Source organism: Semicossyphus pulcher, unplaced genomic scaffold (genome assembly GCF_022749685.1).
Source record: "Semicossyphus pulcher isolate SPU_LCO1_2020_fin unplaced genomic scaffold, fSemPul1.0.p SCAF_19, whole genome shotgun sequence".
Lineage (NCBI taxonomy): Eukaryota > Metazoa > Chordata > Actinopteri > Labriformes > Labridae > Semicossyphus > Semicossyphus pulcher.
Genome location: NW_027211692.1, coordinates 13,938,338 through 13,962,159, shown reverse-complemented (window position 1 = coordinate 13,962,159; position 23,822 = coordinate 13,938,338). Strand labels below are relative to the sequence as shown.

At 44.3% G+C, this 23,822-nt stretch overlaps 1 protein-coding gene across 2 annotated transcripts in view; it reads left to right on the top strand.

The window, feature by feature from the left end:
* Positions 1–23,822, top strand: part of dscaml1 (Down syndrome cell adhesion molecule like 1) — a 99,923-nt gene that overhangs the window by 59,941 nt on the left and 16,160 nt on the right. For both annotated transcript variants that reach the window (XM_069668025.1, XM_069668024.1), the window contains exons 6-20: positions 35–334; positions 4,059–4,201; positions 5,342–5,471; positions 7,052–7,330; positions 9,364–9,492; positions 9,609–9,788; positions 11,037–11,242; positions 13,444–13,540; positions 13,697–13,825; positions 13,979–14,146; positions 14,345–14,415; positions 14,974–15,214; positions 19,570–19,716; positions 19,806–19,961; positions 22,531–22,670. In XM_069668025.1, coding sequence (XP_069524126.1) covers positions 35–334; positions 4,059–4,201; positions 5,342–5,471; positions 7,052–7,330; positions 9,364–9,492; positions 9,609–9,788; positions 11,037–11,242; positions 13,444–13,540; positions 13,697–13,825; positions 13,979–14,146; positions 14,345–14,415; positions 14,974–15,214; positions 19,570–19,716; positions 19,806–19,961; positions 22,531–22,670 — 2,516 coding nt within the window. The remainder of the gene's footprint in view (positions 1–34; positions 335–4,058; positions 4,202–5,341; positions 5,472–7,051; positions 7,331–9,363; positions 9,493–9,608; positions 9,789–11,036; positions 11,243–13,443; positions 13,541–13,696; positions 13,826–13,978; positions 14,147–14,344; positions 14,416–14,973; positions 15,215–19,569; positions 19,717–19,805; positions 19,962–22,530; positions 22,671–23,822) is intronic.

Genomic DNA, 23,822 nt, shown 5'->3' with positions numbered 1-23,822 from the left:
AATACACACCTAACACCTCTCTTTTGTTTCTCAGATGGTACGCCCCGTATCGTCGCCTCCTTCAGCGAGAGGGTGGTCGTCCCCGGTGAACCGTTCTCCCTGATGTGCGCCGCCAAAGGAGCCCCTCCCCCCACCATCACCTGGACCCTGGACGACGAGCCCGTGGCCCGGGACCTGTCTCGTGTCCGAGCCAGCCAGTACACGCTCTCCGACGGCAGCACCGTGAGCCACGTCAACGTCAGCAGCCCGCAGATCCGCGACGGAGGAGTGTATCGGTGCGCCGCACGAAACTCGGCCGGTAGCGCCGAGTACCAAGCGCGCATAAACGTAAGAGGTGCCTGTCTACTTTTCAATATCAGTCATACAGAGGCTTCTCATAGCCTGACCCCTACCCCTACCCTGACCCATATCCTATCCTGTACCCTTCTTTATCTCTACCTCTATCTCTGTACGTGTGTATATTTATTTACTTTTTATTTTGGTTCTGTCTGTCAATCTTCACACCTTTATGTTAAATATCTGCAGCAGACAGTGTTTTGTTCCTCCAGCAGCTCATTTAGTCCGTCTGGTCTGCCTCATTGTCTTTCTTGTAGTCTGTCTTCTCGGGCTTACCGTCCTTTTGTCTCACTGCAAAAGCACATACTTTTAAAGGCAGACAAAGCGTTATAATTGAGAGCTTAACATATGGAGAGAAAGAGTAGCTCAAGGAGAGGACGTGAGATTGAGGGAATGTGAGACAAATGGAGGCAGAAACCTTAGAAGAGAGAGAAACAGATGGCCGGAGAAGAGAGAGAATAGATGAAATGAGAGAAGAGGAATGAAAAGGAGAGGAGTGCCAGTGTCTGATGGCGGAGTGATGGTGAACTCTGGTGACAGGACTGGTGATGTCACTGTCGTCTGAGACTACAAGGATGAGGAGTGACACCGATGGACAGGGCTGTCTCTCTCTCTCTCTCTCTCTCTCTCTCTCTCTCTCTCTCTCTGTCCTTTGCTGAGATGTGTAGTTGTGACATGTGAGTCTGCTCTAAGGAGACATGCCAGAATGATCATTGGAGTGAGAATGAGCACCGTTGCCAGAGAGCTTCAGCCCTACATGCAGCACAAACTGACACAAATACAGCCAACATGCACGCACACACACACACACACACACACTCGTGCATAACCACACATGAAAAAGCAGCAACACACTCGTATCCTTACCCACTCACTGAAATGTGATACACTCAACTTATCCCATTCAGCGAGGGGCCAACAGCACGGATGCACGTGTGTACTGTATACGTGTTTGTGTGTGGCGGCGTGTGAGTGTGTGTGTGTGTGTGCGACGGTGCTGCTGAATAATACATCTTTCACTCGTCAGAACTTCAAAGCTCAGCGCACACTGAGAAAGGGAGGAGAAAGAGAAGTGGGGGGTAGGAGGGCTGGAAGGAGAGACGAAAACAAAGATACAAGACGAACAACGGTGAGAAGGTCAGAGAAGAAGTGACGGATGATTGAGTGATCGCTCCCAGTGTCTTCCAGTGATTCTAAACACATTCGGTGTCTGTCTGTCTGTCGGCCTGCTCACAGCCTTCAGTCTCTGACTTTTGCCAATAATACATGAGCAACATATGGAGGCCGTCAAGCATTTTTTAGGATTTCATTCACATACATTTTCCAGTTAGTTTACCAACTATGAGTTGTGTCTTTAGCTCAAGTAGAACAGCCCTCCTACAGTTTACAGCGCTTCCACCAATGTGTCTCTTGATTGATATTATCAGGCCGATATGGGCCTATAACAGATATATTGGTGTCAGTGTATGTTTTCTAGTATTTGCGAATATGACATATTTTTAAAGCAGAAAACAATGCTTTGGGTTTTTTTATTGTTGATTTTAAAAATGCTGTCAGCACATAGTCCAGCATATCGCCCTCCAACTCCAAAGTTGACACACTTTCAGCACTGTCTGCCGTCAGATTAGGCAGAGCATGGCAGCTGAGCCAGCAGTGGTCTGCGCTAAAAGTCTGACAATGTATTATAATGTTACATATTGTGTAAGGTCGAGCTGAAACGGCATTTCGAGAGTGTCTAGCTTCCGTATTGTGACGTATTTCCGAGTGAAACAGGATGTGCAGGCGGGACATATCATTAGAGGGATTTGATTTGATCGTTGAGAAGTGGGCGTAGACAGACGTTCTCCACAGCGCAGTAGCTAGCTAACTGACAGAGCGTTCTTGGTGCTCTGCGGCTAAATGTTGCAGATTGATTGGTTGAAATTGTTTGGTGCTAACTTACGTAAGCTTGCGTGAAATTTAGTTTTACCGGAAGAAAAAATGATCGGATTTTGATAATAGAATACAAAGAAATTGATTTTCTGTATTTTTTTTGGCCTATATTGTCAAATAGATGCACAATATTACTGTGGATGTGATCTAAAAGGATTAAAATGACATTTTTCATTTCACCTCGACTTTAAAGAGGGGTTATTATGCTGTTTCACATTTTAAGACATATATATAATGTTACAATGTTGGATGTTCAGACTAAACATGAGTGAAGTTTCAAATCTGTAGGTAAAAGTATGTTGGAGTAATCCCCAGGCTTCTCAGCTCAGTCTGCAGGCTGCTGAAGGTTTCACACAGTTTTTTCTACTGTCCCTCAGCAGGCTTCGAAGAGCTGGCCAATCGGAAGAAAGTGGGCTTGGAGGGGCGGGGTTTCTTAAAGAGACAGAGCTGACGCTCGTTTCAGGCAGAGGCTGTATGAGTTTTTTAACTGTAAATTATACTAAGCTACTCCACAGGTATCACAGAGTGAAATATGAAGCTTGAAATTAGCATAATACCCCCCCTTTAAGAAAGCAGTCCTCTGACACATCTACACAACTCAAATACGCACTATATTTGTGAATTTTTTGACTAATAACAATAAATCGTTATCGGTATCCGTCTCAAAAGTCCCATATCAATCAGGCTGGCATGTTCATGAGTCATAACCCATGAGAAACAAAGCATATTTTACACCATGGACACAGACAGTTTATTACTGGGTCATTAAAGCCGATGAATTTGGCTTTGGAGGGCTGCAACACAACAGGGTTCCTGCAGATTGTTAATGATAAAACAGTCAGGAGAAGTTGATCAGCATGAATGAAATTAATATATAAAAGAATAGTATGACTTATTTTGGGGCTAACCAATGTGTTTAAATGCGCTACCTTCCGGTAAGCCTGAATAAAGTACAATTAGTATCATCAAAGTATCAGATCATTTTTCTCACCCACTCACTTCCTGTCTCTGTTACTCTCTCTGTTAAGACTAGATGTGTGAGTTAAGCGTTGATTTGTTTAAATGTCAGTAGCATTAAATATAATTACCATCACTAATTCAATCTGACCTGGAAACAATAAAACTATTGATACTGCGCTGCGGCCTGGCAATCCTCTTTTACTACAACAATGTGAACTATCAGAGAAACAGAGGCATGATATACTGTACAGCATTCCTGTCCTCTTTTTCTTCCCCCTGCCTAAACCGTAAACTATTTTCAACTTTTAAAGTCATTAAAAGGCTTATCTGTAGAGCTCATCTTTTAAAGGCAGCCTAATAAACAGCTGAGTAACTTTATTTCACTAGAATACAAAAGACAGACATGTGCCTGGGCTTAACTGGTTCTCAACAGAAACAGTTGCAGGTGGCTGGGTAGGAGTGGATCGGTGCCTCTTTCAGGGCAGTGATGGTCAGACATCGGACAGTATGCAGCTGCTCCTTCTGAAATCACAGTAAAATCAGTCTCCTCTCTCTCTCTTCCTACACCACTACTTTCTTTTTTCCTCTTCTGTCCCCTCCCTCCTCCCCAACTCCCTTCCCTATCACCCCTCCTCCTTTATTCCTAAAATTCCAAGACCTGCTCTTGACACCATCAGCTAACAATCTTCTTCTTCTCCCCTCTTTCTCTTCTTCTCCTGGTCATCCTTCTTTCTTTTTCTCCATCTCTCTCCCTCTCTCTCTCTCTCTCTCTCTCTACCCATTTCTCTCCTCCCTCTCTCTCTCTCTCTCTCTCTCTATTTCCCCATCAGGTCCCCCGAGGATTCGGCCTATGAAGAACATCACTGCAGTGGCAGGAAGAAACACTTTCATAAACTGCCGTGTGATTGGGTATCCTTATTATTCAATCAACTGGTACAAGGAGGGGCTTCTGCTGCCTGACAACCATCGCCAGGTGGAGTTCTCGTTTCCTGCATGTCAACTTATTTACACATACTGTACATCCTGTATAAAGAGTATTGTTTAAAGGCTCATTCTGTGTATCTGAACATATAAATGACCGTTTATCAAATGATCATCTGCCCGTTTTACACCTTACTGTTCATATACATGAATCTATTTAAAAAGTAACTTAGAATCAGTTACTGCCCGATGTTATTCAGTGTCCTTAAAGTCTGGTGAATCAATTTGGGAGCAGTGTTATGGCTGTCTTTTTGTATCACTTTTTACAGGCCATGAAACATTTCACATGTGACTCAATATAGCAAAATAATCCACATTAATAAAGGCTATGAGACATTAATAATAATAAATAAAATGCAAACCAAAGTAAGCATTTGAGTTTCACTCACACCAGTTATGACCACCAGGGGCGGATCCAGAGGGGTGGCAAGGGGTGGCCTCGGCCCCCCCTTATAATCTGATTGGCCAACCCAGGTGCCACCCCAAAATCTTGGCGGGACATATCATTAGAGGGATTTGATTTGATCGTTGAGAAGTGGGTGTAGACAGACATTCTCCAAAGCGCAGTAGCTAACTGACCGAGCGTTCTTGGTGGTCTGCGGCTAAATGTCGCAGATTGATTGGTTGAAATTGGTTGGTGCTAACTTACGTAAGCACACGTGAAATTTAGTTTTACTGGAAGAAAGAATTATCGGATTTTGATATAAGAAATGGATTTTCCGTATTTTTTTTGGCCTGTATTGTCAAATAGATGCACAAAATTACCGGGGATGTGATCTAAAAGGATTAAAATAACATTTGGATACGGGGGGGGGGGAATCCTTCATCACTTCTTCAAATACACAGGGCTGTATATTAATGGGAAGACCAAGGGGGGCTGGTTTAGCTTAGTCAGCAGAGCAGGTGCCCCATATATAGAAGCAAAGTCCTCGCTGCATTTGCCACAGGTTCGACGAGGACCTTAGCCCTTTGATGCGTGTCTTCCACCCTTTCTCTTCCCCACATTTCCTGTCATATCTTCGCTATACTATTAATAAAATAAAAAGGCCAAAAAGTAATCTTTAAGAAGATAATAATAGGAAGACCAAGCATGCAACACTGCTTCATGTAACAATAGCGAATGTCTGTCCAGGTGGTGTATGAGAACGGCACCCTGAAGCTCAGCGATGTTCAGAAGGGGCTGGACGAGGGGGCCTACGTCTGCAGCGTGCTCATCCAACCACAGCTGTTCATCACGCAGACCGTCTATGTCACCGTCAAAGGTCAGTCAAGTTTAAAATTGATAACTTTGTCTGAGATTTTCACAGGTTTTTACTTGTAGCTCGGAGTCTCTTAAATTCTGTGAGTTGTTTGTAGCGCGTCGAGCTGTGTTTTACTGGATCGTGGGTTTGGAAACGCAGTAGGGGAAAAAAAATCATGAATGTAAAAGAGGGTGATTGTAAGAGGGATGGAGAGTGAGTAAGACTGGTTCAGAGCGGAGGGAGAGGAAAGAAGAAAGCTGTATGCATTGCCTCTAATAACCCCTGATTAAGGGGCGGAGTGGCCTAGTGCGCTCTCTCAACCACTCAGCAATTACATAGAGCAGGAGTGCTATTGTGTAAGATCTGCGTGTGTGCTAATGCATACGTGTGTGTGAATGACGTGTGTGTGTGTGTGTGTGTGCGCTCTTTTTATATTCTGCATGTCACCTTGTATGTTATTTCGCTCTGCTCTCCGCGGCGATAGCCTGACATGTTTGTTTTAGGAAGTTGGCGAGTGTGAGCGTGGGCTGTGTGTGTGTGTGTGTGTGTGTGTGTGTGTGTGTGTTTTCTTGACATTAGCAGATGTGTGATATTCGTGATCTTCGTGGTGTTTTTTGCGCGCTCTCGTGTGCGTGTAGGTGCGTGGGTGTAGGTATGTGCCTGTATGAATGTGTGCTCGTCATGTCTCTGATTTAATTAGATGAATTTTAACGAGGCCCAGATTAAATCCCCCAGATGTCTCAGCTGTAACCCCCCCCCCCCCCACCTTCACCACCACCACCTCTATCCTTCCCTCCTCCCCCATTCCAAACCAGCGCCATCACCTCCGCCGCTCTCCATAGCAACACCGTTCTTCCCCCTGCGGATGGGGCTCTAATTAGAGCAGCTATTATGGGCTGGCTGTAGCAGGGCAGGGTGGGGTTGGTGTGGAGGGGCTGGTAGGGGGCACAGGCGGATGCAGAGTGGGCTAGTGGGCCAGGCTGCGGTGGTACGGAAGCTTTGGAGGTCCAGGATTAAAAAACTCAAACCACTAGTTACCGGATCAGTCTGTCAGGTGAAAATGACTCTGAACCATGACTCACTCCATGTTTTCATCTCTCTCCTCCCTTCCCTCACCCTCCCATCCCCATGTCCTCTCGATGCCCCTGAATCTTCATATCTGTATGTCTAACCATATATACTCCCTCCGTCCTCACATCTCTCTTCTATCTATCCTTCACTTATTCATATCTGCCTTAAATCTCTGTCCTCACCTCCTCTTCACCCTGCTCATTTAAACAACCCTCTAACTGTTTTCATTCATCTTTTTTTCTTTATTTCCATTCCCTCTTTGCCTTGTTCTCTCTTCATCTACCCTTTATTTCACCCTGTTGCCTGTCCTTGCCTTTTTCTCTCCCTCGCTCTCCTTTTCATCATGTGTTTCCTCCACTTGATCTGCCTCTTCTATCTCGTTCACTCATCTTTTATCTCCTCCACTGTTTTCCCCTCTTGTCTCGACTTCATTTCTATTTACTCTCCCTTCCTCTCTGCACATTTTACACTCTGACAATTGCTTACTTTTATCTCTCTTCTTTTTCACCTTCTCTTTCTTCCTCTCTCAGTTCCCCCGCTGATCCAGCCGTTTGACTTTCCGCCGACTTCCATCGGTAAATTGATGTACATCGCCTGCGTGGTGTCGTCCGGAGACATGCCCATCCGCATCACGTGGCGCAAGGACGGGCAGGAGATCGTGGCCTCCTCGGGCATCACCATCGACACGAAGGAGTTCATGAGCTCCCTGCAGATATCCAAGGTGTCGCTCAAACACAACGGCAACTACACCTGCATCGCCAGCAACGATGCTGCCACGGTCAGCACGGAAAGACAGCTCACAGTTACAGGTAAGTGAGGAGGGAGTCGGAGGAAATAGACAAGGTGAAAGTGGTTTTTGAAAAGGTCTGCAGTTATTGTAGTGTTGCGTTTAAATAACATTAAAACATGTACAGTCAAAGTTGTAGCAGCAGAGGTTGATTAACCTGACTTTTAGGCCTTGTGGGAAATGCTGCAAAAACAGGTTCCTTCACTTCCCATAATGCAACTTGATAGCATTTTACTCGACCCTCATTGCTGTACTGAGAATGTGTAACAGTTTTAACAGGCTGAGTAGTTCTTCCTGTGACTTTGACATGTAAAATTAGCAGTGATAAAAGGTAAGGTGTATAAAAGTACAATTGTGGAGCACCTTTACTTGAGTATTACACTTCATATTTAAATCCTGCTCCATTTCAAAGGTGAATGTTGTACTTTGAACTGACTATCCTAACGTGTTTTAGTCACTCTGCTGGGTGCAGGAGGGAGACCATGTTTTTGATGCGCTTCCATAAATTGTTGTTCAAAAAAAGAGAGACTGTCCGAGCTGTGATCACTGTCGGGTGTTGCTCCCGTTTATTCAACAATAAAACAAACAGTGAACTTCTGTTTTGTTTGTGTCTGATACCAGTGTGGAGGTTGTGAGAGCGTGACGAGCTGTAAAAAGCATGTGCTCTTCCCCTCAGCCATGTGTCCCTGTCAGCTGTTTCACCTGTGGCCCTTGTAGTTTCTACCTACCACCCTGACCTACACTGCCACCTGTGGCAAACTGGTGTATGCAACAAAATATACGCAGAGAATACACCATGACTAAGAATGGCTCCCACACTAGTTACTTTGCAGATCAAGATTTTTATATTTAAAAATGTGATATAGTTTATAGAAACCAACCAGTATTGTTATAAAACTATGGCAGCTGTTTTCTGTTTCAGAAAAACTGGATCTGCCATTTTAAAACAGAAGTGCATTTTGCTCCTAATGCATTTGTACATTTAATTTAGTAATGATTTGCATTTTCTTATTTAAGGCATCATTATATTGGTGCTTTAAAGTTTCATTCTCTTTGGCGGCACCTCTGGCGATACAGGGTAATTGTGGGAGCACACTTCCAATCCAATCCAACTTTATTTGTAAAGCGCTTTAAAACAACGACAGAGGACCAAAGTGCTGTACAGAAGAATAAAAGACAAAAAAAACACAGCTCACACGAGGCATAAGATACAAATAAATAAATAGAAAAAGATACAAATAAATAAAAAGTTAAAATAAAAAGATGTAAAATACAAATAAAATCAAAGTCTTACAAGGTGTCAAAAGAGGTGGGTTTTTAGAAGACATTTAAAAACAGACAGTGAAGATCTCTAATGTGCAAAGGCAGATCACTCCACATTTTTGGAGCCGCAACAGCAAAGGCACAGTCCCCTCTGAGCTTACGTTTTGTTTTTGGCACACTCAGAAGCAGCTGATCGGATCCCAGATATCCTGACTTTCCTTTTTAGACTGTTTGCTTCATCTGAGCATCGAATTTGTTTTTTTTTCTTTGGATGTAATCATCGATCTTTTCTTTGTTTGTTCAGCCATAGTAGATTACTGTTTACTCGCAACACTTGCAGAGACCGGAAAAGCAGCCGCTTAGCTCCGCCTACCCTCTCTGGCAGACCAACCACTGCTCGCTGATGGAAAACGCGTCACTAACTGGGCGACGCTTGTGATTTTTTCCACCAAAGTCGCACCAGACACCCAGTCTGTAATAATACTATATATTGCTAATGCAAAGGCTTTCATCAGTGGGCCATAGGCTCAATCACCATTGTGTTAACTCATTCGGCGATAGATAGTGACTTAACAGACATTTATTTAGATGAAAATCTTCCAGATTATTACTACAATTAAAGAAGAGAATCTGAATACTTTGATCATATACTTAAAATTTAGAGGTAAAGCTATTCTGTTGGTGATCTTTTGACTTCAATACTGTTTGCAGACCATGCAGAAAACATTTAATACATTCCCATTGTGGGAACACAAAATGATTTTGTTGTCTTGTGTTCTCCTCTTCCTCCAGTGCCTCCTCGTTGGGTGGTGCAACCCAACAACCAGGATGGGATCTACGGGAAGGCGGGGATCCTAAACTGTTCTGTCGATGGATACCCTCCTCCCAAGGTCATGTGGAAGCATGCCAAAGGTGCACTAGGTACATGACCCATCCTCCATTCTTGATGTTTTTACTGTGATGCTCTTTGATTAAAATGTAGGGAACTTTATATAGTGTACAAATCATCCCAATCTTCTGTTTCTCCTTTTATGCAGCGGGTATCGGGAATCCGCAGCAGTACCACCCTGTGCCTCTGACGGGCCGTATCCAGATCATGACTAACGGCTCTCTGCTCATCAGACACGTCCTGGAGGAGGACCGCGGCTTCTACCTCTGTCAGGCCTCCAACGGCGTGGGCTCTGACATCAGCAAGAGCATGGTCCTCACCGTTAAGAGTGAGTATACAAACTCGCACGGGCTAATGTAGCAGAGTACGACTTCTTCACGGCATAAATGACTGCAGTGAGGCCATCTGGGACGCTCCGGCGCTCCTGCCTTATCAGTCTTAATGCACACACACTCGCTAAGTGTGTCAAACCAATGAGGCAGCTCGCACTACTCTCCCTGTGCTCTGTGGGCACACACACACACAGTGATGAATCGGTGGAGCAAAGGTGACCATGGGCATAAGAGCAAGACAATAAAGAGCAGTGAGAGGGAGAAGGGTGTGTGTTTAGTGTGTGTGTGTCTGTGATAGTGAGCGAGAAAGCAAGCTACTGAGCGATTGATCTTTTGACTCTTGGGATCTGTCTGCAGACAATCAAAAACACTTTGAGCTTAATCATTATCTGCAATCAATCTCTGCAACCTGCCCTCGCTGTCAGTAACACGCTGCGTAATGCAATGTGAAAATGCATAGGGAGAAAGTGCACACACACACACACCAGAATGTCAACATCAAGCAGGCATTATTTAAGGGGAGTGTCCTCTGTAGCGTGCAGGACAGTGACCTTACAGAGCAGCTCTACATGCAGAAGAGACACATAACCAGGCGCACACAAATACACCTACTAGTTTCTGCTATCACAGGGTTGCCCTCCTCCCTCTCTCTCTCCTTCTGGTGTTAGTGTTATTGATTGAACCGTTCCTCTCCTCTGCCTCCCTCAATTCTGTCTGTTTCGCTCAGCGGAGTCGGAGGAAAAGAGGAAAACAGGGAGGGTGAGATGAATAAGTGATGAAAACAAAACAGCAGAGCCCTCCTCAGATCGGTGTGTGTGTGTGTGTGTGTGTGTGTTGGCCAAAGAAGATAGAGTGGTTTTCTGTGAGTGTACACCGAAGGTAGAGTGTATCGTTTTCATTCACCTGGGCCCTAATGTTAACTATTGGAGAATGAGAGAGGAGGTTTATTGACTTTACCTCATTGACCATAGCTCTTCATTACTCCACTGCAATGGAACTTGGCTACTCTGAACTCCACCTTTTTACTGCCAGCTGCTCTGCCCTTTTCCTCTCCGCTCTTCCACTTCCTTCTCCCTTTCCACTTATTATCCACTTACTCTTTCTTTTCCCTCCCTCCTCTCCTCCTTTTATCCGTCTAATATCCCTCTCATCAATCTGTTTACTGTCCCCATTTCTCCGTCCTTCCCCTTCCATTTGTCCTCCCCTTCTCTTCATCTCACACTCCATTTCCTTTCTCCTTTCAGTCCCCGCGATGATCACCAGTCACCCCAACACCACCATGGCTAAGAAGGGTCACGTGAAGGAGCTGAACTGCACAGCCAGGGGTGAATGGCCCATCATCATCCGCTGGGAGAGAGGAGACACGGTCATCGACCCTGACCGCAACCCCCGCTACTCCATTACCACGAGTCCCAACGAGAAGACGGACGAGGTGTTGTCTACGCTCAAGGTAAGAAACACTTATATATATGGTGGAGCAGCTACCACATGGAGTCAGACAGCGATGTCTTTATGACTCTTACTCAGTTGATAAATTGATAGTCTTCAATTTCCTCTTTTATTTTGTCTGTTTTATTGCGTCAAAGTGCACAAAGCACATTCTTGTGAGCTGTGTGGAATAAGGGTGAGATCAGTGAGTCCATCAGCACATCAGTCAGTGTGTTGGAGGTTATAAAAGGCTTTTGTTATTGTTTAACATCAATATTCTCCTCAACACTACATACTTGTACATCAGCTTGATATCGGAGCTCAGAAGATTTTCCTCGGACTGAAACAGTGTTTATTTCGGCAACGAAAATTATGACAATAAATGTTCGGCAGCGACCATTTTTACGGTTCTGTGTGCGCTCACAGAAAAAGGGGGGTTTTACGTGTCGTGTGAAGTTTCTTCCACACAAAAAGGAGCGAGCATCGGCTGTCTGCTTCAGTCAGACTGTTTAAATGAGAAGCGAAGATGAATATAAAAAGTTATGCTGCAACTAAGGCGAGAGAGGAACGTGCTTAATGTGCTACAGTAGCTGCACGGCTTCGTTCTGTGGCTTTACATGCGTAACGTTACGTTCTAGAATTTTCCATATACACAATATAACCTCAGCTGAGGATCTATACGTATATCTCTGTACCTGTGGAGAACATCGTCAGGAAATAATGAACGGATGGTGCTTTACAGCAGATTGAACCTGTATTGGGCTAATTAAATTAGTTTAAAGAGAGAAAATGTTTGACTAAAGTAATGACTAAAATGTGATGACTTTTTATTGACTACACTAAAACTCTTCAGGGTAAAATGACTAAAACTGATCAGCATTTTCGTCTAAAGACACTGGCTGTGTCCGAAACCGCATACTAACGTACTGCCTACTACATACTCAAACAGTATGTACTGCATACTGCCTACTAACCTGACTCTTAGGACGCCGGTGGCATCATACTCAGAGCCGTCTTCTCCGTATCACGTGACTTAATCGTTTACGTATGTCCGGTCCATCTCCGCCATAGTAGAAGCTGAATAGCCACAATGCATTTTGGGGCGGTTCAGTAAAACCAGTGAGCTCCCGTCTCATACTCAACACACATCCGGGCATTTCTCGCATACACAAAATTGCATACTATGAGATGGGCACGCATGACATACTCAATTTTACGTCACGGTTAGTATGATAGTTTGTGGTTTCGGACACACCGTAAGACTAAATCTAAAATGGCTGCCAAAATTAACACTGACCAGAAAGAATAACTTCTCAATTCAATCTGTGATAATTAGAAACACATAACTTATGGCAGCCTCGTGTCTATCTCTACTGCATCTAAAGGTGAGATGCTTCAGGTGATACTTTTGTCAGAATAATAGTAGATATGGAGATGATGCATGTAGCTGTTTCAGCCTGCTGATGCAGGGGTTTTGGATGATGATACTAAGAAAGGGTCACTAGAAAGAGTGAAGCAGCTTTGTGATGTAAAGAGGAGCTGTATCAACTCTTACCCAACTGGTTTCATGCCTACAAAACCTTTTGTGCATATTTTGTACACGTTTCAATCAAGATATCCTCAGTGGATTTGGCATCAAGAACTATAGTTTGACAATTTGCCCAACTTAAATCAGGGACTTCAGATATAATATAAACTGACTGCCTTCAAATGACTCTAAAGAAAGATAATAATTTAAAGGGAAGGCGTCTATAGAGTGTATTTAAGCTAATATATAGACAATGACTCACTGAAGGATGTTTATTACTGGTATTGCAATATTAAAAAAAGGGTATTTTAGTTTTAATTCAGAAATATCCACTGATTAAAGTAAAGGGAAAACATTCTTGAACGTGCTTTCACCAGCATAAGTGAGGTTGTTTCAGGTAATGCACATCAGACGTTTCGCTCAGGTGGGTGGCTAATGGTGCTAAAAAGTTAATCTTGAAAACCATAGAAGCAGCGCACCACTGAATTGGTGGCACTTTCTTTATTGCAACTCTTCCCCTATGCAGTGCACGATGAGTCACCTAAATACCAAGCAGGCACGGTGGAGGAAAAACTCTCACTGGGCCACTTCTCCATCACACAGCTGTGTTTTACACAATGTGCAAAATGTTCCTGCACGGAGATAGAGTTGTTTTTCTCTCTCCTAAATGTCTCTTTCCACCTTTCCCTCTACAGCTGAAGCCGGCAGAGCGCGAGGATTCAGTCTTCTTCTCCTGTCATGCTATCAACTCTTACGGGGAAGGACGAGGCCTTATCCAGCTCACTGTGCAAGGTAACCATTCCTCTATAGATGCGTGCACTTTATAAGGATAAAAGCTACACAAATATTCCACCTTTCATTCCAAACTTGCGTCTCTTTTGATGCTTCCTTCTCTTTCTTTATCTCGCCTCCCTGCCTTTATTCACGCTCTCTCTTTTTTATCCTCAGAGCCCCCAGACCCTCCGGAGTTAGAGGTACGAGAAGTGAAAGATCGCAGCATGAATCTCCGGTGGACCCAGAGATTCGATGGAAACAGCGTCATTACCTCCTATGACATTGAGTATAAGAACAAGACAGGTAAGTAGTAAGAGTGTACTTATTTTACAGGAAATGAAAATGCTCAGTGGAATAATACGCCAAGCTCTTAGTGCATCTTTTCTTTATTTATAACACAACAGAACAGGCCGAATAGGTACAACCCTGCACTGCTATTCTCCTCTTTTCTGTCAGATTCCTGGGAGCTGAAACATGCAACTCGTAACATCTCCCCCACCAACAATCAAGCCAACATAGTGGACCTTCACCCTGCCTCCGTCTACAGCATCCGCATGTACTCCTACAACTCTATCGGCAAGAGCGAGGCCAGCAAAGAGCTCACCATCAGCACAGAGGAAGCGCGTAAGTGTTTTTACAAATATTCCACCTTGCTTGTCGTCGACGCTCTTGACAACTGCATCTGTGCTGACACTGAAATCTGTCCTTGAAGAAGCATTATGTATTGAAAGTGCTTGTCAATAAAAGTAAGGAAATAAATATAAAAGCTGGATAATTAAATATGTTTTTGAAAGCTGAAGAGTATTTGCTGTTTCTGTGCAGAGCCGGATGGTCCTCCCATGGAGGTGATCCTGCAGCCGGTGACCTCGCAGAGTATCAGGGTCACCTGGAAGGTAAAGTCTTTGAATTGCCCGCCTTCTAAACAGCTAACAAAGTAACCTTAAGGTTTTTATCCTGGTTCTTTTTTTGTCTATTTATTTAGTAGAGTTGGCAAAGTACCGTAAAATACAGAATATAAGTCGCAGTCTGTTTTTGGAGGTAACCCAGAGGGAAAAAAGGTTTTCTATAGCTATTTACTAATAAAAACATGTTATTTATTATATGTTATTTTATTTCTACTTGTATAATACAAGTTATTTCAACACTATTACAATTCATTTTCATTAAAAACACAGTGAAAACAAACAGAAATTACAGCCGACCATCTGTTTTCACCGTGTTGAGTTTGCAATGCTGCTAGCTAGCAGTGCGGTAGCTTCCAGTGGCAGCTTACGGTAACTTTGATTGTGATACTTCACCAGTATATAGGACGCAGCCCACTTTTTAGATGAAAAAAATATATTACTTAGGGTGCGTCTTATACACCGAATTTTACGGTAATCATGCTCTTTATGAATAAGAAAAGGTGATTCTGGTTGTCAGCATCATCTTTCCCTTTTCCATCCCTCCAGGCTCCCAGGAAGGAGCTGCAGAACGGCGTGATCCGGGGTTACCAGATCGGTTACAGAGAGAACGGCCCGGGCAGCAACGGCCAGTACAGCATCGTGGAGATGAAGGCCACAGGAGACAGCGAGGTCTACACCCTGGACAACCTGAAGAAGTTTGCCCAGTACGGCGTGGTCGTCCAGGCCTTCAACAGAGCCGGCACGGGGCCCTCCAGCTCAGAGATCAATGCCACGACACTGGAAGATGGTAAAAAAAAAACACACATCTTTTTTTTTAGTGACTAACAGCAATAGGGGAAGTAGGTTAAACAGCATGATGAATTACAAACAGTGTAAAAGAGTAAACTGTCAGACCTCCTGTATGAAATTTCCTCTGTGTGCTGAGGCTTTGATTCACAGTGGCTGCACTTTTCCCGTTGCCATTGTTCTTTTTGCGTCCTCTCTGTCAAATCATGCCATGCTTTGTAACCTAAAATTACTACATTCTCTGAACAATAATGACTGTTGGCGGCAGGAATCCAATGCTTTTTTACAAACACCAAGGACACACATAGTCTCATAGACACAGAACACAAAGGAGCGCTGCAGAGAGGATTGAGTGATTCTTCTACAGTGAGACATTTGGAGATACCGCCTCGCATCCTGATGGCTGGGAGGTAGACAGATATTCACCGAGTGAATAGATGAATAAATTACTTAATGAACACATTAGTTACTACAGAAGCAAAAATCTCTTGTTAGGCCACACAATGCTGAGCGATGTTTAGACATTTTTTAAACTGTATCTGGTTCTGAGTGTGCAAGAAAAGGGGGAACGTTTGTCTCATTCATTCAGGTAAGTTCAGTGCTCACAGTCTGGCAATCTAAGTGAATCATTTCCTGGATACTTTCCTCTATTCAAATCTGAACCAAAAACTCATCCTTTCTTTGCTCTAGATACCTTCTATCAAATTTAGTCGATGTCTCTCGATGTCTCTTTGTAGACTTTCTAGATCTATATTTTCACACTCATGCTCTTACGTTAGTTATGTACAAATAAGGTGCAACCCTTTGTGCTATTTTTCTCAATTTGAATTAAACACAAGATACTTGTGCCCTAATGATAAGGATAAGCACTCAGTGCCCTCACCCCAGTAATCTACCACATGGCCCTTAGTGGTCACCACAACCCAAGTAGCATTGCCAACTTCAACAGACCCAGGCTCTGCCATGCGAGCTGCAGGTACTGACAACGCCAATACTATAATCATGTTTTGAATTAAGCGCAAAAGAGACAAATAGAGAGAGAAGGGTTTGTAGAGAGAGATGTGTTAGAAAGAAGACGAAGAAGTCAGAGCCATGGTGAGGTGCCTTTTTCCGGGGCTAGCACTCACCTGTGCCGGATCAGGCTGTACGCTCTGTACGCAAGGAAGTTGGGGGATTAAGGCTAGGGTAGGGGGTAACCCTAAGCCGTTACTACCTACCCTACCACATGGCATTTAACGGCCCCCACAAGTCAAACTTGTAATTAGATGGGCAGCGAGAGGCAGCACATCAACAGGGTTATCAGGTGGGACACTCCCATCCCCGGTGTTTCGTCAAGTTAGGCCGACGACACCTCGGGGAGGCTCAACAGTATGAATGTGATGGTGTAAAGCAATGTTTTGTAGGTGAGTCGCATTCATTGACTTAAAATCCTCAGCAAGCTGTCAGATGAGAACATGAAAAGAGATATACTGTATATACAAAACACAATCTCAACTTCACATCATTTTAATATTTTTTCTTCAATATATTACATATTTTATCTTTAACAAACACCATCTATATTTGCTTCAGACAAATGACAAATACACACACACACACACACACACACACACACACACACACACACACACACGCGCGTCACATACATACTTGTCCACCCAGTGAACGGTTGGCTGAGCCCCATTGGTCCAGAGCAGGCAGAGCCCTCCAGCTCTTCCCTGTGGCTGTCACCGTGGCGACAGTGATATTGATGGCCATTATGATAATAGTGATAACAACAAGCATACTAAAAATAATTATAATTAGCTTGTCTCTCTGTCTGTCTCTCTCTCTCGTTCCCTCTGCTAGCTTCCTGCTGTAATTATCCACAGCTGAGCGCATTGTCTCTCCGCTCCCTCTTTTCATCTTTTTCTGCCCTTCCCTTGCTCCCCTTGCTTTTAACTCTCTTCCTCCCTTCCTCCCTTCCTCCTCTGCCCCTCACCCCCATCTCCTCCTCCCTGTAGCCCCAGTCCAAAACTGCCTTTTATTATGCTCCTTTATTTCCCATCTTTGTTTTATCTCCAAACTCCTGCACTTATTTATGTAAGGTTATTTCAGACATCAACTTCCTGAGCAATGATTTATAATCCTTTCTTTACCCCTCATTTACCTTTCATCTATTTAACCCTATTAAAGCCCTAATGCTGGTCGCTTGGGAGCATTTAAAGCTGCTCATATTTAGTTCTTATCATGTTTCCATCCTTCTTTCTCTTCTTGTAAAGGTGTGACAGCTAAAGGAGGAACTAGACTATGTTTGTTGCCTCCTCATTATTTAGGACTTGCAGCCTAAAGCTTTATTCATGCAAAACCCTGTTTCACTTTTCTAATCCTCCTTCCTCCGTCCTCCTCCCCACCTCCTCTCTCCTCACCAGCTGCAGAGAAACTCCCTGGTGCACTTGGCCTCGATCGCTCTCTTTCATCGCTCTCTGTCTTTCAGCCGGCTCTCTTCCTCTCTTCCTGCCCCTCGTCTTCTCTCACAAGTCGACTTCTGTTCATCGTCCACAGTGTGCGGTATTCAAAGCCTGAAAGGCTAATGGTCAGCGGTGGCCAATAGAAGAGACACCTGGGCTGGCGGGGACAGAAGGAGGCTTGTGCAGAGAGAGAGAGAGAGATGGTGGTTGTAGAGATGGTCCTATACATCAGGCTGGACGCATGTCATGAGCTTTTTATCTATTGCTAGCTTGTTTGCTCACTTCAGGTTTGATATGGAAATGCCTTTAAGGGTTTCAGAGAGGGTTTCTCTTTTTATTTATCATTCAGCCAATGTGGCCCTAATTTTGAGACAATAGTAGCATTTTGCTTTAAAAGCACTTGAACTCCAGAGACAACTTAATGGATCAGCAATTGCAAACCAACGCTGTGCAGCTACATTTTGTCATAACTTCCAAACTATACATTGAACTGTTACTGAGACCAAAAATGTTAATAGATACAAAATATGTCAGGCTGTATTTGAGGGAAATGTGTATAGAATAATGCAAATGAAATCAAGTTCTTGAGTTTTGGGATTTGGGATTTAATTCTCTTTCATAAATATTTTAGATAAGCTAACAATGAATTTATGATGGCACGAAAGAGATTTCAAGCCACTCAATCTCTGAAGCTATCAGCTATAGTCTGGGGACCATATAGCCTCTGTGGACAAGGGTGAACATGTCAGGCACGTCTGGTTTAGCCAGCGGTTAGCGATAAATGACTTCCAGCCAAGACTTCTTTTTCTGTGTGCTGCAGTGTTTACAGTCCGGTTAGCAACTTGAGAAGTGACCGTGTGTTCAGATAAAAAGTGAAGCACATTTCGCCGCTCCTTATGTCAGCAAAAATAAACAGCATCATTTCTTGGTTCATTAAATCCCCTGGAGGAGTGCCCGTTCATGTGTCTGTGGTGAGTCTCAGTTTCACTGTAAATAGCAGGCTTCACTCTGACTTACTTCAGAATATGGAAAATTCTTGTGATTTACTTTAACAGGTTTTACCTTGGCTGAAATTTTAACAGAATGATGCAGATAAGTAAAAAGTAAAAATGAAGCTTTGTCAGGTCTGTCCTCCAGAGGAGAAGAAAACTACTTTTAAAATGTTCATTAGTTGAACGGAGATCGGATCAATCATTTCTGATGCATTCAAGGAAGTCGGGAAATCTAAACGCCAAACGGCTTTCGTGACACAGCGTCAAGGGAATTTATCTCAGGTTGTATTTTTGAGCTACAACGGATTGTTACCTGAACTTGCATGCAGATGTCTATTCATAGAGATTCATAAGAAGCTAAATCCATAAGTCATATGGCCGCTGATACGAGGATGTCATGACAGCGGATTACGTTCCGTAACACACAGACTGTTTTTCCTGCATACACCGCAGCCTGCTGATACGTGATTGGTCAATACTACTCGGACTACAAGCGTAGTACAAACGGAAACCTGCACTGAAAATCCACACCCCTGCCTTTAAATAGAGATTAAGAGCTACTTGAAGAGAAACTAAAAACGTGCTTGACCTCTCTGACCTTTAGGTTAAGATCCTGAAGTTAGCAAAGATACCAAATATGATCTTGCACTTGTAGCTGCAATGAAGGCTGGAACAAGCTGGCATGAAATATACGTTTGTGATATTGCCGCACTGTAGAAGAAGATAACTTTAAAACTACTTCAGAGGTCTATCAGTGGATGTAGCTCAGTCATCAAACAATGTGGTTCTTTTTCATCCTTAAATTGACCTTTTCTGCTGATAGTAATGTAATGCAGTTTGATAAATGAAGATTCATGGTTTAGATGACTTATCTTACGTTTTCTCCTCTCTCTCTCTTTCTGTTTTGTCTTCAGTGCCGAGCCAGCCTCCTCAGAACGTGCGAGCCATTTCTGTAACATCAGACGAGGCCGTCATCACGTGGGCTGAACCTCCCCGGCTGACGCTGCACGGCGTCCTGAAGGGATACCGCGTCGTGTTCTGGGCTGTCTTTCCCGACGGAGGTGAGTTTTTTTAACCCTCCCTTAGAAACTATGACTGGTAACACCTCTGTCCTTGGTGTGAGCATCTCTCTGCTCTTTTTGTTTCTCAGAATGGGGTGAAATGCAAAACATCACAACCACCAGGGAGCAGGTGGAGCTCCGCGGCCTGGAGAAGTTCACCAACTACAGCATCCAGGTTCTGGCCTACACTCAGGCCGGAGACGGGGTCAGGAGCAACGTCCTGTACATCCAAACCCGAGAAGACTGTGAGTCCACATTTTAGTAGAGCTTTACACACCAGAATAATGGTTCAAAATGAATCTGATTTGGTTCGACCACACCTTTGGGGCAGGTGTGAGGGTTTTTACTTCCTGGTTTAGGCTGCAGTGTGGGAGGCAGAGAGCCAGGGGGGGTAGAGGGGGTCTTTGTAAGGCTGAGGATGCTGATTAAAACCTCTTTGTGCTCTGATGTGCCATTACCAGTGCTAATGAGAATTAAGAAGCCAAAAAGTGTGTGTGTGTGTGTTTAAGGAGCCTTAGGGTGTTGGTCTGTGCGTGTGAATATGCGGAAGTGTCGGCGGGGGTTAAGTGTGTGTTTGCCTGTGTACATGTGTACGATGTCTTTGCATTGGCGCGCGTGTACTTGTCCGTGTGTGTGTGCTATTGTTTGTGTGCGGGTGCAGCTCAGCACCCAGCACAAGGAGAGGGATTAATTCTTTGTGGCTTAAAGAGAATTAATTTTGTGCTTACACTGGCGGGCTGTGGATTACATCCGTATCCGCCTCTCCTCTCTCTCCCTGGGGCCAGGCAGAGGAGGAGGCAGGCGTCTGGAGATGGAGAAAACGAGGGAGAGAGAGAGAGGGGAGGAGGAGGAGGAGGAGGAGGAGGAGGAGGGGGTGCAGATATTCTAAGAAGTGTCATTTCAGAAAACGCCTTTATTCTCTCTTCCTTACTATATCTCCATTTTATGAGCTGGCCTCGCTGCAATAGCTCTTCAAATATGTGTGTTGTGTTACTTTGAGTGTGTCTGTGTGTGTGTGCGTGTGTGCGGGGAAGGCTGAGTGTCTCTTTTCCCCTGATGCGGGTTGACACTGTGTCCAGGGGCAACCTCTTCGCATACGTTCGATGTTCCCCGTCTGTGTCGGTCTTCCCCCTTCCCTTTGCCCTCAGCTCTGTCTGCAGCATATGGAAAAGTGTTTGCTGTTGGATTGTGCAAACAGACAATTCTCCGCCTGCCTTTTTCTGCCTCAGACACAAAGACAGAAGACAGTAAGCAAAGAAGGGAAGAAGGGAAGAAGACAGAGATTGGTTTTTCAGTTCTTTTCATGCCCAACCAAACCCTGAAGGCCACAGAGTGTTGTCCCTTTGAATCAGTGTATGAGTGTGTGTTTACAAAGTTAACCCTAACCCTCCTTTAAATTTACTTTAAATGGATGCATTATGTCTAACTCTCTCTCAGGTTGTTCTTACCTTCTGTGTGTAATATTATCACTGATAAGCCTATAGGGCAGCTGTGGCTCAGCGGTAGAGTCGGTCATCTCTCAATCGAGAGGCTGGGGTTTCGACCCATGACTGCTACAGTTGAAGTGTCCTTTAACACTGAACCCCAGGTTGCTCCCCAATTGCTGTGAATGCCCATAAATCCTGATTGGAGATTGGCACTTTAGGCCTTTGCCATCAGAAAGGGGTGAATGTGACATGTAGTGTAAAAACGCTTTTAGTGGTTGGAAGACTAAAAAGTGCTATAGTACAGTCCATTTACCATTTACTATATCAGAAAACACATGAAAATACTCCATGAATACCTGATAGATCATTGGCTGCGGTCACAATTCCAACACATACAAATTGTACATGCGACTCTCCTGGTTTCCTTAAGCTTCCCTGTTTTCATTAGCCTAACATTACAACAAAATGGCCATCACTACAAGTTTGTAAAAATAAGTCGTCCATATGTTACAAAGCGAAGAGGGTTAATAGTATGCAAGTCTGACCCCAGGTGGGTTCAGATTCCAGACGCAAGCAGCAATGATTAATAAAAAAATACATCCATTATCTGTACAGCTTATCCTGTTCAGGGTTGCATGGGGGGCTCGAGCCTATCCCAGCTGTCATTAGGCGAGAGGCGGGGTTACGCCCTGGACTGATCGCTCGTCAATCACAGGGCTGACACACAGAGACAGACAACTGTTCACACTCACATTCACACCTAAGGCCAATTTAGAGTCAGCAATTGACCTAACGAGCATGTCTTTGGACTGTGGGAGGAAGCCGCGCCTGCATGGGTTTCGAACAGGGGACGTTCTAGCTGTGAGGCAGCAGCAATGCAGCCCGGGATAATGATTGTTGATACTAATTACACTGAGAAATCGCAATTAATCGTCTGGTTCTTAAAATGCCAAAAATTTCAAACAATCTCCTTAGCAATTTCTCAAAAGCCCTTCTTTTGCCGAACCAACCGTCCCGACCCCAGAGGTAGTCAGCTTAATATCGGAAATATGGAGAAATCAACAAATCAAAATCACATTTGAGGAGTGGATTTTTGGCATCTAGGCTTACAGATTAAATAAGAGAAACTTCAATTTATAATTTCAGCTCTTGTCCGGATGCACAATAAATATTACAAGCTAAATAGCCTGATGATACTTGTTTCTTGATGTTCTTAAACAGTGGGATGTTATAATGGTACTTGACGTGTTAGGTAGCAGCCAGCAGAGGCAGGGTGTTTTTACCAGAAACTTGCATATCCATATTTCTTAGCTTAAGTCAGCATCTGCAGTGACTTTGTTTTAATCCGCCCTCCATTTCTCTCTTTCCTCCCTTTTTTCTGTTTCAGACCCCGGACCCCCAGCTGGCATCAAAGCTGTGCCCTCCTCCGCCAGCAGTGTGGTGGTGTCCTGGTTACCCCCTCACAAGCCGAATGGAATCATCCGCAAATACACCATCTACTGCTCCAGCCCCGGGTCGGGCCAACCGGTGAGTAACAGGAGGGGTGCGGAGATCTTCAGGTTGGAAAGTGAATGAAGGAGGAAAAGAGGGGAAGAGGAGCATCCAAACATGGCTGCTAATGAAGGAGACATGATCCTCCTGTTGTGCAGAGTATATCTCCTGTTACACATTTCACAAGATGTTAAGATAAAAGAAAATCCACTTAATTATGACGTTGTTCTGCATTTGTGTGTTTGTGCATCTGTGTGTGTGTGTGTGTGTGTGTGTGTGTGGTCTACTGCTGCAGTCTCAGCAAGATGTGTGTGTGTGTGTGTGAAATGAGCCCTCCTCATACCGCAGTGTGTGTGCGTGCAAGCTCACCCTCCAGCTTCATTTGCATATCTGCGTCTCATCACGTTGCCAGGACAACCTCATCTGTTCATCAACGAGGGCAGAAAACAAGCCGACAGCAAACACACACTCACACTTGCGTACACACACACACACACACACACACACACACACTCAGACCATATCTATCTATCTATCTATCTATCTATCTATCTATCTATCTATCTATCTATCTATCTCTCTCTCTCAGTCTCTCTCTCTCTCTCTGAAGCCCCCATGCAGAGTTCAGGATGATTACTATGTAAATGAGTGCGACTGGAGAGAAGGAAGGAGGGATGAGGGGGGGGTCAGACACACCGCGCGGGGAGTACTTTTGTTCCTCTTTTCATTATCTCGCTCTATCGTTCCCCGGATCACCGCTATCTCCACGCCGGAGGAATATTTTAATATCCGTTACAGCAACACACACTCTGTCACTCCTCCCTCGCTTCCTCCCAACATCTACCCACCCACCCATTCATCCGTCCGCTCATCCATCCGTCCATCCATCCATCCCTCCGTCCGTCAGCGCTTCCGCCTGCAGTGGAGAGTAAAGACAAATGCACAGAGAGGAGAAGAAGAAGAGGTTGATGTATGTGAGAGTTAGAGGGAGAAATGCAGAGGGGATGTAAAACAGAGGGGGGTACTGGAAGGGAAAGCGAGGCCCCACAGATGACAGAGAGGGAAGGGGGGGGATGAAGAGAGGGATGAAGAGTGATGGCAGGAGGAGAATGGAAGGATGGCGCAGTGGGGTAAAGGATAGGCATAGAGGAAAATGCAGAAGGGATGGAGACAAGAGGGATGGATGAT